The sequence below is a fragment of the Bos grunniens genome, chromosome 11 (genome assembly GCF_055505025.1).
Source record: "Bos grunniens cultivar Pamir isolate PY7600 chromosome 11, Bosgru_T2T1.0, whole genome shotgun sequence".
Lineage (NCBI taxonomy): Eukaryota > Metazoa > Chordata > Mammalia > Artiodactyla > Bovidae > Bos > Bos grunniens.
In genome coordinates, this window is record NC_141175.1 from 94,313,368 (window position 1) to 94,329,893 (window position 16,526).

Consider the following 16,526-nt stretch of genomic DNA (forward strand, 5'->3'; position numbering starts at 1 on the left):
TGGTGGAAATTTAGGTTGTTTTTGTGTTTTGGTTCTTGTGAATAGTGCTGCTATGAACATAGGCGTTCATGTGTCTTTTTGAATTACAGTTTTGCCTGGATGTATTCCCAAGATTGCTGGATTATATGGTAATTCTATCCTTAGGTTTCTGAGGAACCTTCTTTTTGTTTTGCATTGTAGCTGTACCAGCTTACATTCCCATCAGCAGTGCAGGAGATTTCTCTTCTCCACATCCTCTCCACATCCTCTCCAGCATTTGTTACTTATAGACTTTTTAATCATGATCATTCTGGCTGCTGTGAGATTGTACCTCATTGTAGTTCTGATATGCATTTCTGTAATGTGATGTTGAGCTTCTTTTCATGTGCTTACTGACTATTTGTATATCTTTGGGAAAATATCTGTTGAGGTGGAGAATTAACTATTAAGATCTTTTGCCCATTTTTTGATTGGGTTGTTTGTTTTTTTGTTCTTGAGTTATATAAACTATTTGTATATTTTGGAGTTAAGCACTTGTTGGTCCTATCATTTATAGAAATTTTCTCCCACTCCATATCTTGTCTTCATTTTTTGTTGTTTTTGTTGGGTTTTTCTTATAGTTTTCTTTGCTATGCAAAAGCTTGTAAGTTTTATTAGCTCCAATTTGTGTTTTGTTTTTTTTTTTCTTTTCTTTTTCTTTTTATATCTATTGCCTTGGGAGACTAAGCTAAGAAAAACGTTGGTACCATTTGTATCAGAATGTTTTTGCTATGCTCTATTTTAGGAGTTTTATAGTGTTAAATAAAACTAGACACTGAAGGTGGCAGAGCAGAAGGATATGAACTCACCTTACAAAAACGCCAAAATATGTTTTAAGTCTTTAAGCCATTTTGAGTTCATGTCTGTGTGTTGTGAAAGGGTATGTTCTAACTTCGTTTTTTACATGCAGCTGTCCAACTTTCCCAGCACCACTTGCTGAAGAGACTGTCTTTTTCCCATTGTTTATTCTTGCTTTGTTCATTGGAGATTGACTGTAATTGTATAGGTTTATTTCTGGGCTCTCTATATTGTTCCAGTCATTTGCATGTCTGTTTTTGTACCAGGTGCAAACTCTTTTATTTACTGTAGCTTTGTAGTATTGTCTGAAGTCTGGGAGAGTTATGCTTCCTGCTTTTCTTTTTTCCCCCCTGACAATTGCTCTGGCAATTGTGGGTCTATGGTTCCACATAAATTTTTGGATTATTTTACTTCCGTGAAAAAATGTCATGAGGGGGTAATTTGATAGGGATCACATTAAAATCTGTAGATTTTTCTGGATAGTATTTCCATTTTAACAGTGTTCTTTCAATTCAAGAGCATGGGCTATTTTTCTGTTTCTTTGAATCTTCTTTTATTTCTTAATATTTTATAACTCTCAGCATGTAAGTTTTTCACTTCCTTGCTCAAGTTTATTCCTAGGTTTTTAAATTTTTTTGGTGAAACTTTTTTTCTCGTGGAAGGTTTCTTTTTTTTTTTTTTCTTCGGTTTATTTATTTTTAATTGGAGGATAATTGCTTTACAGTATTGTGTTTGTTTCTGACATATATCTTTTGGTGAGATTTTAAAGGACATTCTCTTTCTGATATTTCATTGTTACTGTGAAGGGAATGCAACCAATTTCTGAATGTTAATCTAGTATCCTACTACTTTGCTGAATTCATTTATTAGATCTGTTCGTTTTTATGTATAGTTCTTAGGGCTTTCTATATATGTATCATGTCACCTGCATATAGTAACAATTGTACCTCCTCCCTTCCAATTTGGATCCTTTTTATTTGTTACGTAATAGGAGTTTTTATCTTGAATGGATATTGAATGCTTTTTCTGCATCTGTTGAGATGATCATGTGGTTTTTGACTTGTTACTGTGATGTGTTACGTTGATTTGTGTATGTGTTGAACGATACTTGTGAACCTGAGATGAATCCCACTTGGTCGTGTTATATATGCATCAATGATCCTGACCTGTAATTTTCTTTTTTGGTGGTTTCTTCCTCTGGTTTTGGTATTAGAGTGATGGTGGCTTTATAGAATGTCTTTGAGACTGTTCTCTCTCCTTCAGTCTTCTATATTCTTCTTTGAGAGAATTTGCCTATGATGCCCTCTGGTCCTGGGCTTTTTTTGTATTGGAAGTTCAGTTTTGTTTACCCTTTGAAAGAACCAGCTCTTGATTTTGTTGACTTTTTTTCCCTATTCCTAATCTCTATTTTATTTCTCCCCCACCCCCATCTTTATTTCCTTCCTTCTTCTGACTTTAGGTTGTTTGTTTATTTTTTTTTTTAATTCTTTTGTGTAGTAGATTAGGCTTTTTACTTGGGATATTTTTCTTGTTTTTGATGAAGACCTGTTATCACTATGAACTGGTCTCTAAGAACTGCTTTTGCTGGATTGCATAGGGCTTCCCTGGTAGCTCAGACGGTAAAGCGTCTGCCTACAATGTGGGAGACCCGGGTTTGATCCCTGGGTCGGGAAGATCCCCTGGAGAAGGAAGTGGCAACCTACTCCAGTACTCTTGCCTGGAAAATCCCATGGATGGAGGAACCTGGTGAGCTACAGTCCATGGGGTCCCAAAGAGTCGGACACGACTGAGCGGCTTCACTTCACATAGATTTTCTATGGTTGTGTTGTTGTTTGTCTCACGGTACTTTTTAATTTCCTTATTGAACCTTTTTTTTTTTTTTTTAAGTAGCATGTTATTCAGTCTCCATGTAATCTTTTTTTTTTTCTTGTTTCCTGTGGTTGATTTCTCGTTTCATGCCATTGTGATCGGAGAAAATGCTTGAAATAATATCTGTACCCTTAAATTTGTTTAGGTTAGTTTTGTGCCCCAGGACATGTGGTCAATCCTAGAAAATGTGTGTGCACTTGAAAAATATGTATATTCTGTGGGGTTTTTTTGGATGCAGTGTCCTGAAAATACCTATTAAGTTTTACTTTTCTGTTGTAACATTTGGGACTTCTGTTGCATTTTGATTCTCTGTCTGGAAAATCTCTCCACTGATGTGAGTTGGGTGTTACTTTCCTACTATTGTCTTCCTGCTGATTTCTCCCTTCATATCTGTTAGTTATTTATGTATTTGGGTGCTCTTAAATTATGTGCATATTTGTTGATGAGTGTAAAATCTTCCTCTTGTATTGATCCTTTTATCATTATATAGTGTCCTTTATCTTTGTAGCCTTTGCTTTAAAATCTGTTTTGTCTGATATGAGTATTGCAAGTCCTGCTTTCTTTATTTTTGCATGAGATATCTTTTTCCATGCCTTCACTTTCAATCTGTATGTGTCCTTTGCCTTAAGGTGGATCTCTTGTAGGCAGAATATGGTAGGCTTTTATTTTTTAATCCAGTCTGTCACTCTTTTTTTTTTTTTTTTAATTTTACACATGATAGTGTATATCCCCTCTTCGGTTTTAAAAATTAATTAATTTTTGGCTGTGCTGGGTCTTTGTTGTGTGTGGGCTTCTCACTGTGGTTTCTTCTTTTGTTGCTGAGCACAGGCTTTATGGGTTTGGGTTCAGTAGTTGCGGCACACAGACTCGTTAGTTGTGGGGCCAGGCTTACTTGCTCTGTGGCATTTGCAATCTTCTAGCACCAGCGATCGAACTCGTGTCTACTTCATTGGCAAGCAGATTCTTATCCAGTACTCCACTAGGGAAGTCCTACTCTATGTCTTTGGATTGGAGTATTGACATTTAAAGTAATTATTGATTCATGTATTTATTTCTATTTCTTTTTTTTTTCCTTTAAAAATTTTGTTGAAATATAGTTGATTTACACTTTTCATTAAAAAAAATGTTGAAGTGTAGTTGATTTACATATTGCCACACCAAACTGTATTTTCCAGTTGATTCTTTTCTTCTTCCCTTTTACTTTTTGTGATTTGATCATTTCCTTTTATTCTGCCTCTCCCTTCTGGCCTGCAGTATTTCTGTATTGAAGTCAACTGATAGCCTTCTGGAGGTTCCCTAGTAATGAACTCTGTTTTTATTTTGCTGCCTTTAGAGTTCTCTCTTTATTTTTAACTTTTGCCATTTTTATTATGTCTTGGAGTAGGTCTATTTGGGTTCATCTTGTTTGGGACCTTCTGTGCTTCCCGTATCTGGATATATTTCCTTCTTTAGGTTTGGGAAATTTTCAGCCATAATTTCTTCAAATACATTTTCAGTCCCCTTTTTTCTTTCTTTTTCTTCAATCTCTGCATAGACTGGCCTGCTTTATATTATTACCCCATAGGTCTCTTATATTGCCTTTTTTTTTTCATTTGGCTTTCTGTCTGCTCTTTTGATTGGGTGCTTTCCATTAGTCTGTCTTCTAGGTCACTTATTCTTTCTTCTGCATTATTCATTTTGCTATTTACTGCCTTGAGCTCAGCTTTCATCTTGGCAAATGAATTTTTAGATTTTACTTAGGTCCTTTTCACAGTTTCTAGTTCTTTTTAAATAATAATCTGTATTTCTCTTGATAGCCTTTCTTAATTCCTTCAGTATTTTCATTATCTCCTTTTTCAACTCAGTGTCTTTTAGACTGAAGAGTTTTGTTTCATTGTTCCTTCAGGGAAATATTCTTGATATTTTAACTGAGAGGGGTTTCTCTGCTTCTCATTTTCCTTGTACTTCTCTTAGTCCAAGAGTTTAGGAGAAACAACTGTCTCATGTTGTCTTAGAGGGCTATTTATAAGCAGGAACATCCCCGTATAGCTTTTTTGGGTTTTAATATTTTTTTGGTGTGAAGGCCGGTTTTGATTTGGATGCTTGCTGTCTCTTTCGTCAGCATGTGCTGGTTGTTACCACCTTGATAAGGGGTATGCAAGTGCACAGATGCTCGACTGATGTAGGTTCCCAGGAAGGTGGGGGCTGCAGTTGTGTTCCTCTGCAGTGACAGTGTTATTCTGCCAACCCCCAGAGAGGTGGGGGCAGTGGTTGGCATTGGGTCATGAAACCCTTGGCAGCAGAGGCAGGCCTCACATGCTCCCAGGGAAGTTGACCCTGAGTGCGGACTCGCAGCAGTGGCAAGCCATGCAAGTTCCTGGAAAGGTGGGGCATTAACTTACAGATTGTTTGTGGAACTCTTGGCAACGGCATTGGCACCAGTCTGTGCCTACCCCTGGAATCTGAGATGGCAGCTATGACTTGCACCCAGCCCTGGAGTTTGTGTGGGCCGCCTATGAGCATATGGAGAAAGAAGCTTCTGTGACACCCCTCTCCTCTTGCGCCCCCTCACAGTGGTCCCTTGTCTCTCTGAAGAACCTGGGCTTCTTCTTGGACTCCCATCAGTTGTGGTGTACTACCTCGTAGCCCCTTCAGACTGTCTTCACACAGCCAACTCCAGTCCTGTCCCTTGGGCCTGACCTCCAAAGCCCAAGCCTCAGGACACAAGCTCCACCTGCCCTAGTGGTTGAATGGACAAGCATCTTAGGCTGTGGGGAGCTGACCAGCATCAGCAGTCTGTTCAGGTTTCCCTTGGCTTTGTCCTCTGCACCTCTGTCGCTGAGCTCTCCTCTGAGGCTCTATTTCCCCCCCTCTCTGTTACAGCTGATCTCATCAGTGAGGGGACTTCCCAGTGTGCAGAAGCCTTTTCCTCTTTCACAGCTCCCTCCCAGAGGCACAGGTCCTGTCCTGATTCCTTTCTTTATTTTCTCTATTCTTTTGCCCTTCCCTGTTATGTGGAGATTTTCATGCTCCTTTGGAAGTCTGTCTTCTGGTATTGTTCAGTAGATGTTCTTTGTAAGTTGGTCTACATGTGGATGTACTTCTGATGAATATGTGGGAGGAGAGCACTGCATCCTATTTCTCACATTTTTCTATTGGGTTATTTGCCTTTTAAAAATTTTTCATCTGAAGGTGTTCATTATCCTAAGAAACTAATTTTGTATTATACATGAGAAGTATTTTCTTTTAGAATGTTGCTTATATGATACGTAAAGTTTTTTTAATTTTGGTGCACTCCAGTTTTACTGCCTTTTTACTCTTAATGGCTTTTTTCTTTTATTTTAGAAGACCTTTATACCAATGCCAGAAAGATATATTTCCATTATGTTTTAAATCTATTATTTGTGATACAGTGTGTGAATGATATGACTGTTTGCAAAATGGGTAACCAATTAACCCAACACTATTTATGCCTCATTTATCTTTCCTCATTGATTTGTAAAGCTGTCTTGTGTATAAACTACCCTATACCCATAGAGCTGTTTCAGTCTGTTAATTTTCATATGAATGCTATGTAGTTTAAATTTTTCTAACTATAGTTTTATAATACTTGCCATTTTTCTAATAGAATCATTTTTCTTTGTTTTCTCCTTCCATGTATTTTTGCTTGATCTTAAACATTTACTCCTACGTATTAGATTTAAAATCCGTTTGTTCTCTAAAAAACCTTAATGAGCGTTTAATTGGTACTGTACAGAATTTGTATTGATGTATTTACAGTACTAAATCTTGCTGTCCAAAAATAGGTTTTATTCCTTCATTTATTTAGGTTTCATTTTGTGTCCCTCAGCGAGTTTTTACATTTTTTTCCCATAACGTTCTTTTGTATGTTTCCATAACATGCATTTTGGAAGAAGTGTTAATTTTTATTTATTTGTATATGTCATAAATATTCTTTCAATTGCTATTAAAAGAGTTTTATTTTTTATGTTTTCTGGTTAGTTATTATTGGAGTAACCCATCATTCTGGTTTACTAATATTAGGTACATACATGCCCATCTCATTGTCCCATTGTCCTAATTTGAATAATTATTACATGGTGACCGTTGTCATTACCAATTTAGAATTTCTTTCATTTTCAGTTAACAGAAAACTTCTCCAATGGTTTATTAAACAAATAAGAGGTTTATTTATCTTATAACAGGAAATTGGCTGGTGGGTGATCTGTGGCTGATACAACAGCTCTAAAATATCTTCAGGAACCCAGCCTTTTGATTTTTCTAATTCACTGTCATTAGCATGTACTTTTTCATCCTTTTTGTAAGATGGTTGTTGTACCTTCTGGTATTATTTCAGTCTTTCAAACAGAAAGAAAGGAATGTGTCAGGAACACAATGAATTTTTAGTGTCCCTCTACCCCCCACACACACTCCCAAGAAGGAGGAGTTCCCCAGCAACTTCCACCTACTTTTGATTTATCAGAACTGTGACACATATCCTCCTCTATTGCAGAGAAGAATAAGGGGAAGCAAGAATTGAATGCATAATTTAATAATTTAAACTTTATTTTGAGACATTTAAATGTTATTCAAAGTTTTCAGCAGGGCTTTGACAGTGAAATCGATGGATTTGAAAGATTCATCAGGAAGTGATCTGCAGAATGAATTAGTAGGGCAGATGACTCTGAAGGCAAAGAAAGCTTAGCATATTGATTAAAGGAAAGAAGAGAAAAGATCACTGAAATCCAGTTAGAGCACTCATCTAGACAAGCAGACTACTCTAACAGTTTGGGGTAGATTAGTAACCTTGAGAATAGAAAGAAGAAATAGCTTTTATACCATTGACTCTCAAGCAGGACTAGCTGATTATTAAAGTTTTAAATGTGAGATCAATATTTTTTAATTCTAAAATGTTTAATCTGGGAAAACGACTGAGTAGTGATACATTTAGGGTATTATAGTATTTCAAACAGATTAAAATAATTCTCTTAGATGACTTTTTTATAAGGTTGGTAAGGCAGCAGTGCAAGTTGAATAGTTCAGTCATTAACTGTTTTTGATTTTCATAGTAAAGAATGGCCTAAGTATCAGCACTGAAAACTAGAAAACATGCCATCTACCTGTCACAAACATTGATGTTCTTCAGTTAAATATGGTTTGAGTGGTGCTGAATTAAAGCCTTTGAAGATTTACTCATGACCTCTCTCTTGTGGTTGACCAGAGGGAACCCCCAACAGAACTCTGGTTATGGCTTCTTCAAGGTTAGAAGTTTATGGGACAATCTTTTGGCCTGTTACCACAGCGGAAGACATTAAGTTTTCCTGTCAGAGCAAGCACAAAATAGACTGGAAACTCAAACTAGGAAAAAGAATGTCAGCCTTATAGCTTTCTTGGTCTACATCTTAATTTTGGCATGAATAGTTAAAACCATGACAAAACCTTTCTGCCTACATTTGATGTTTCATGTTAGGACTGCCTTGGACTCTGTGATTCAGAAAATACTCTCTTCATTTTGCTACTTTTCGGAATCAGTAATAAAATGTTAGAGAAAAGATAAAAACTTTCTACAGCCCTGTATTACACCTGAAGGATTAAAGTATGGTTCTGCACAGTTCTGGTGACAAACCTTGTCTAACAAATAACCATGTGTTTAATTACAAGCCAGCATAGACATGAGTCTTTAACAATGATTCTTAACCAGTCTGCTGAAAGCAAGCATTCTTCTTTTCCAGAAAAATTGGCACATGTTGGTACTCAGAATTTTCCTTAAGGAAGCAGGAGCTCTTGATACAGAAAAAAATATAATCAGAGTTTTCAACAGACAGAAGGACCTTTGCAGTTATAAAATAGTGCTATGGCTCTTCAAGAAAACAAAACAGAAAAAACAAGACTTAAAAAACTCAGATTTACTGGTTTCAGCAAGATTCATGGTGACCATTACATCTAAAACCTAGAGCAAGCAGTTAGCTTAGATTTAAGAAGACTGCATGGAGAACAAAAACAATGCCAGGAAGCAGTGCACAGTGGTTTGAGCATTATGGAAAGTCTGATTAATAACAGATAAAACTGAGGATATACAATCAGTTCAGAAGAGAGTTTAGTTTCATTTTAATTCAAAAATTATTTCTTGGGACTTCCTGGTGGTCCAGTGACTAAGACTTTATGCTTCCATTGCAGGGGGGTGTGGGTTTGATCCCTGATCAGGGAACTAGCTCCCACATGTGACAACTAAAAGTTTGTGTGTTGCAACTAAGAACCAGCACAACCCAATAAATAAATATTTAAGGAAAGAACTATTTCTTAAACATCTTTTGTATGTCAGCCATTGTGGTACATGCAGAAGATGCATTAATGAACAAGGCAAATATGCTTCCATCCTTCTTAGAACTTAACAGTCTATTAGTAAAGGTTAAAAGGTCTAAAATAATGAAGAGGAAAGTCATGGTGGATGCATCTAAGAGACCCAGTCTGCATATAACTAGGATTACAGAAAGAAGATATCACTTAAAAACTGGTGAAGATGTTAAGTTTCATAGTTATAAAGGTGAAAGCCCTAGTGATCCAGGCAGAAACTGTGTAAATGTAAAAAGAGGTAGACCAGCCTTAGATAGCCAAGCAAGTCATTCTCAAGGTTGAGTGAGAAAAAGATTGATTCATTGTAATTTATTATGTGGATTTCAAGTCAAATAATCAAGTTGTATGCTAGGACAGTATTCTCAGACATATATGGGTTCAAAGAACCTTTCATCTATATGTATTTCCTAAAATATAATTATCAAAATGAAGAACTTAAGAAATGGGGAAGTTATGATATAAAACGGTGATTGCACCAGGCTTCTCTGGTGGCTCAGTGGTAAAAAATCCATCTGTGAATGCAGAAGATGGAGGTTTGATCCCTGGGTCATAAAGATCCCCCAGAGAAGGAAATTGCAACTCACTCCAGTATTCTTGCCTGGGAAATGCCATGGACAGAGGAGCTGGGTGGGCTACAGTCCATGGGATCGCAAGAGTTGGACACGGTTTAGTGACTAAACAACAGAGAGTAATAAAACCATTTAAACATAGAATGCATGTATGCTCAGTCGTTTTTGACTCTTTGCTACCCCATGGACTGTAGCCCACCAGGCTCCTCTGTCTGTGGTATTTCCCAGGCATGAATACTGAAGTGGGTTGCCATTTCTTCCTCCAGGGGATCTTTCTGGTCCAGGGATCAAACCTGAGTCTTTTGGATCTCCTAAATTGGTAGGCAGATTTTTTTTTTTTTTAAATCACTGAGACACCTGGGAAACCCATTTAAACAGGATAAAACACAAATAGTTGTATCTTTATAAAATAGTATAAATTGTTTAAAAAAATTAAAAACAATAACTTTGTCTTAAAATAATGTCATCAAAATTAGCATGTAAGCCAAGGTGTAAGGGCTTTTAAATTTATAAGAAGAAATCAATAGTTTCATATTTCTTTTGAAATTGGAGATACCCATTGAAAATGAAAGTGAAGTCGCTCAATCGTGTCTGACCTTTGCGACCCCATAGACTGTAGCCTACCAGGCTCCTCCGTCCATGGGATTTTCAAGGCAAGAGTACTGGAGTGGGGTGCCATTTCCTTCTCCAGAGGATCTTCCTGACCCAGGGATCAAACCCGGGTCTCCTACATTGTAGGCAGACGCTTTACCATTTGAGCCACCAGGGAAGCCTATTACCCATTAGTAGAATATAAGTAGGAGGATGTTAAGTCACTTCAGTCATGTCCGACTCTGTGTGACCCCGTAGACAGCAGCCCACCAGGCTCCCCTGTCCCTAGGATTCTCCAGGCAAGAACACCGGAGTGGGTTGCCATTTCCTTCTCCAATGCATGAAAGTGAAGTCGCTCAGTCGTGTCTGACTCTTCCGACCCCATGGACTGCAGCCTACCAGGCTCCTCCGTCCATGGGATTTTTCAGGCAAGAGTACTGGAGTGGGGTGCCATCACCTTCTCCGAAGTAGGAGGATGAGTATCTTCTAAACTACTGGGGGTAAGGGAGATGTTGGGATAAAATCCCGTATGGCACAAAAATGCCTCCAAAGAACAGAAAACATAAAATGACAGCAATTATAAGTTCAAATCATTTTAACACATTTATTCAGTTCAGTTCAGTTGCTCAGTCATGTCCGACTCTTTGCGACCCCATGAGTCGCAGCACGCCAGGGCTCCCTGTCCATCACCAACTCCCGGAGTTCACCCAAACTCGTGTCCATCGAGTCAGTGATGCCATCCAGTCATCTCATCCTCTGTCGTCCCCTTCTCCTCCTGTCCCCAATCCCTCCCAGCATCAGAGTCTTTTCCAATGAGTCAACTCTTCACATGAGGTGGCCAAAGTACTGGAGTTTCAGCTTCAGCATCATTCCTTCCAAAGAAATCCCAGGGCTGATCTCCTTCAGAATGGACTGGTTGGATCTCCTTGCAGTCCAAGGGACTCTCAAGGGTCTTCTCCAACACCACAGTTCAAAAGCATCAATTCTTCGGTGCTCAGCCTTCTTCACAGTCCAACTCTCACATCCATACATGACCACAGGAAAAACCATAACCTTGACTAGACAGATTTTTGTTGGCAAAGTAATGTCTCTGCTTTTGAATAGGCTATCTAGGTTGGTCATAACTTTCCTTCCAAGGAGTAAGCGTCTTTTAATTTCATGGTTACAGTCACCATCTGCAGTGATTTTGGAGCCCCCCAAAATAAAGTCTGTCACTGTTTCCACTGTTTCCGCATCTATTTCCCACGAAATGATGGGACCAGATGCCATGATCTCAGTTTTCTGAATGTTGAGCTTTAAGAAAACTTTTCCATTCTCCTCTTTCATTTTCATCAAGAAGCTCTTTAGTTCTTCTTCACTTTCTGCCATAAGGGTGGTGTCATCTCCATATCTGAGGTTATTGATATTTCTCTTGGCAATCTTGATTCCAACTTGTGCTTCTTCCAGCCCAGCGTTTCTCATGATGTACATATAAGTTAAATAAGCAGAGTGACAGTATACAGCTTTGACGTACTCCTTTTCCTATTTGGAACCAGTCTGTTGTTCCATGTCCAGTTCTAACTGTTGCTTCCTGATCTGCATACAGGTTTCTCAAGAGGCAGGTCAGGTGGTCTGGTATTCCCATCTCTTTCAGAATTTTCCACAGTTTATTGTGATCCACACAGTCAAAGGCTTTGGCATAGTCAATAAAGCAGAAATAGATGTTTTTCTGGAACTCTTCTTGCTTTTTTGATGATCCAACAGATGTTGGCAATTTGATCTCTGGTTCCTCTGTGTTTTCTAAAACCAGCTTGAACATCTGGAAGTTCACGGTTCACGTATTGCTGAAGCCTGGCTTGGAGAATTTTGAACATTACTTTACTAGCGTGTGAGATGAGTGCAATTGTGCAGTTATTGGATGTTCACTAATTGCCAAGCTTAAAGAGCAATGCACCTTTCAGTAAGGTAGTTATGGAAGGTCTCATTAAAAATGTGAAAAGGAAGTGAAGGTGTAAATTGTTCCTTGAATTGGGAGCATTCCAAACAGCAACTGCAGAAGACTTCCCAAGTCCATGCCTATGTAGTTTGTTTTGTTTTAGGAGTTTAAAGGGTGCTTGGGATTGAAAGTGGAGATGGCTGTAAAGAGATATGTGGTGATTTGGGGGTAAAGAATGGGTAAAATGAGTAGTGTAAACTTTTAAGTATTAGCTTTTTTTCTGAGTGTGATGAAAGGTTTTGAGTTTAGGAGTGGTAGTTATCAGTCTGGTTCTGTGTTAAAAATGGAGTGAGGGTGGTTGAAAAGCAAAGACAGAAGCAGAGACCATTATGAGTCTATTATAGTAATTAAAGCAAAAGATTGTGATAGATTGGACCAGAGTGATAGTAATTAGTATCAGAAATGGTATGGCACTATTAGAAATGTCTTTGAAAGATAGTGATAAGAAAATGCCAATAAGTGATAAAAGACAAGATATAAAATTACACTGTATAATCGCAAGTTGAAAATATTTTATTTCTGTCTATAAATAGAAAAGGTAATTAGCATTTTTACTTCAGGGTAAGAAGGTTTTTATTTATGGTTGTATATGTGTGTAGATTTCATATGCTCTTGTGTATTTTGTATATTCCCTTTTATAATTTGAGAAGAGGCTTAAGGTTTTCAAAATATTTTTCTTTCATAGAACAAAGAGGTGAAGAAAAAGATGTCAGATTCAAAGAAAACATCTGCATCTACTTTAAAGTAAGTAATTCTATGATTTTCTGCATGAGAACAAATATACATATGAATTAAATTTTAAAAGTTTTGACAACTACATTTTTAATATATTTTAATCTCCCTGACTCAAATGGGACATCATTCTAATTGAATTATTTTAAACTTTTTTAGATATAAGCTTTGCATCTTTAGAAGATTTTGGTGTTAGAATTTCTTGGCTAATTTTTTTCTTCTTTTAATAGAAAAGATACAGATGCTTCCACAGCTGTTGAAACTGTGACTGCAGCTTCTGCTAGTAAGTTGTTCGTTTACTACTCCTCCAATATGAGTATATTTTGTCAGTTTACTGGAAACTTCTTGCAGGATGATGCTAGGAAAATAGTATTCATTGTGCTTTAGTAGAAGGGATCCACATTGGCCCCTGTTTTAAGCTAGTGATCCACTGGAGAATGCCCATATTCTTCAGCCTTGCATAAATGAGCCCTTACCCTTTCCCCCAGATTACTTTTTCAGTCTCTTGTCACACATATGTATATTATGTTTCAGTTACTCAGAGCAGTTCATTTTCCAGCTGTTCTGTCCTATTTCATTTCACAGGTCTTTATACTGTCCATTCATGTAGAGTCATTGTCTAAATTACAGTTAACTTTACTTAGTAACAACCTGCTCCAGTATCCTTCCCTCTAGATCCCGTGGACAAAGGTGCCTGGTGGGCTGCTGTCTATGGGGTCACACAGAGTCGGACACAACTGAAGCAACTTAACATGGGTGTGTGCATTGGAGAAGGAAATGGCAACCCACTCCAGTGTTCTTGCCTGGAGAATCCCAGAGATAGAGGAGCCTTGTGGGCTGCTGTCTCTAGGATTGCACAGAGTCAGACACAATTAAAGCGACTTAGCAGCAGCAGTAAGCACTTCTGAAGTACCTACTTAGTAGGTACCAGGCCTTGTGCAAGATAATGAAAATACAAAGCCAATTAAAACTCCTTTTGGAGGGTCAAGGTGGGGCAAATTCCAATTTATTCTTTAAGGCCTGTCTCAGAAAATGCTTCTTCTTGATACCTTTCATGACCCTTAGGCAGTTCAGTTCAGTTCAATCACTCAGTCATGTCTGACTCTTTGTGACCCCATGGACTGCAAGAGGACAGGCTTCCCTGTCCATTACCAACTCCTGGACCGTGCTCAAACTCATGTCCATTGAGTCGGTGATGGCATCTAACCATCTTATCCTCTGTTGCCCCCTTCTCCTTCTGCCTTCAGTCTTTCCCAGCATCAAGGTCTTTCCTAATGAGTCAGTTCTTCACATCGTATCTTTGATCTGCTTGCAGTCTAAGGGACTCTCAAGAGTTTTCTCCAACATCATAGTTCAAAAGCCTCAATTTTTTGGCACTCAGCCATTTTTATGGTCCAATTCACACATCCATACATGACTACTGGAAAAACCATAGCTTTGACTCTACAGACCTTTGTCTACAAAGTAATGTCTCTGCTTTTTAACATGCTGTCTAGGTTTGTCATAGCTTTTCTTCCAAGGAGCAAGCATCTTTTAATTTCATTACTGCAGTCACCATCCGCAGTGATTTTGAAGCCCAAGAAAATAAAACCTACCACTTTCCACTTTTCCCTCACCTATTCACTATGAAGTGGTGGGACCAGGTGGGGCCATGATCTTCATTTTTTGATTGTTTGAGTTTTAAGCCAGCTTTTTCACTCTCCTCTTTCACCTTCATCAAGAGACTCTTTAGTTCCTTTTTGCTTTCTGCCATAAGGGTGGTGGTATCTGTGTATCTGAGGTTATTGATATTTCTCCCCACAATCTTAATTCCAGCTTGTGCTTTGTCCAGCCCAGCATTTCTCATGATGTACTCTGCATATAAGTTATATAAGCAAGTGACAATATACAGCCTTGACATACTCCTTTCCCAGTTTTGAACTTGTCTGATGTTCAATGCCTGGTTCTAACTATAGCTTCTTGACCTACATGCAGGTTTCACAGGAGGCAGGCAGAATACCAAGGTGGTCTGGTGTTGCCATTTCTTGAAGACTTTTCCGCAGTTTGTTGTGATCCACACAGTCAAAGGCTTTAACATAGTCAATGAAGCAGAAGTAGATGTTTTTCTGGAATCTCTTGCTTTTTCTATGATCCAACGGATGTTGGCAATTTGATCTCTGGTCCCTTTGCCTTTTCTAAATACAGCTTGAATATCTGGAAATTCTTGGTTCATGTACTGTTGAAGCCTGGCTTGAAGGATTTTGAGCATGACCTTGCTAGCATGTGAAATAAGTGCAATTGTGTGGTAGTTTGAACATTCTTTGGCATTGACCTTCTTTGGGATTGGAGATTGGAATGATACTGACCTTTTCCAGTTCTGTGGCCACTGCTAAGTTTTCCAGATTTGCTGGCATATTGAGTGTAGCACTTTGACAGCATCATCTTTTAGGGTTTGACGTAGCTCAACTGGAATTCTGTCACCTCCACCAGCTTTGTTTGTAGTGATGCTTCCTAAGTCTCACTTGACTTCCCATTCCAGGATGTCTGACTCTAGGTGGGTGATGACACCATCATGGTTATCCAGATCATTAAGATCCTTTTTTCCCGGAGTTTTTGTATAATCCTTTTTGTATAATTCTGTGTATTCTTGCCCCCTCTTATTAATCTCTTCTACTTCTGTGAGGTCCATGCCATTTCTGTCCTTTATTGTTCCCATCTTTGCATGAAATGTTCCCTTGGTATCTCTAATTTTCTTTTAGAGATCTCTAGTCTTTTCGCATTCTATTGTTTTCCTCTGTTTCCTTACATCATTCACTGAGGAAGGCTTTCTTGTCTATCCTTGCTGTTCTTTGGAATTCTGCATTCAGATTGTTATCTTTCCTTTTCTGCTTTGCCTTTAGCTTCTCTTCTTTTCTCAGTTATTTGTAAGGCCTCCTCAGACAACCATTTTGCCTTTTTGCATTTCTTTTTCTTGGGGATGGTTTTATCACTGCCTCGTGAACAGTGTTATAAACCTCCATCCATAATTCTTCAGACACTCAATCAGATCTAATCCCTTGAATTGACTTGTCACTTGCATTGTATAATTGCAAGGGATTTGATTTAAGTCATACCTGAGTGGTCTAGTGGTTTTCCCCTACTTTCTTCAATTTGTCTGAATTTTGCAATCGGAGTTTATGATCTGAGCCACAGTCAGTTCCCGGTCTTGTTTTTGCTGGCTGTATAGAGCTTCTCCATCTTTGGTTGCAAAGAATATAATCAGTCTGATTTCAGCATTGACCATCTTGTGATGTCCATGTATAGAGTCGACTCTTGTGTTGTTGAAAGAGGGTGTTTGCTATGACCAGTGTGTTGTCTTGGCAAAACTCTGTTAGCCTTTGCCATGCTTAATTTTGTACTCTAAGGTCAAGCTTGCCTCTTATTCCAGGTATGGGACTTCCTATTTTTGCATTCCAGTCCCCTATGATGAAAAGGTGTTAGTTCTATAAGGTCTTTCAGGTCATCATAGAACTGTTTAACTTCAGCTTCTTTGGCATTAGTGGTTGGAGTATAGACTTGGATTGCTATGATACTGAATGGTTTGCCTTGGATAGGAACAGAGATCATTCTGTCATTTTTGAGATTGCATTTCAGACTCTCTCGTTGACTATGAGGTCATCATA

At 38.2% G+C, this 16,526-nt stretch overlaps 1 protein-coding gene across 22 annotated transcripts in view; it reads left to right on the plus strand.

Moving 5' to 3' along the window:
• The window catches only part of ZNF638 (zinc finger protein 638), a 143,745-nt gene that overhangs the window by 90,504 nt on the left and 36,715 nt on the right, over positions 1 to 16,526 (plus strand). For all 22 annotated transcript variants that reach the window (XM_086323860.1, XM_086323861.1, XM_086323862.1 and 19 more), the window contains 2 exons: positions 12,839 to 12,897; positions 13,116 to 13,168. In XM_086323860.1, coding sequence (XP_086179986.1) covers positions 12,839 to 12,897; positions 13,116 to 13,168 — 112 coding nt within the window. The remainder of the gene's footprint in view (positions 1 to 12,838; positions 12,898 to 13,115; positions 13,169 to 16,526) is intronic.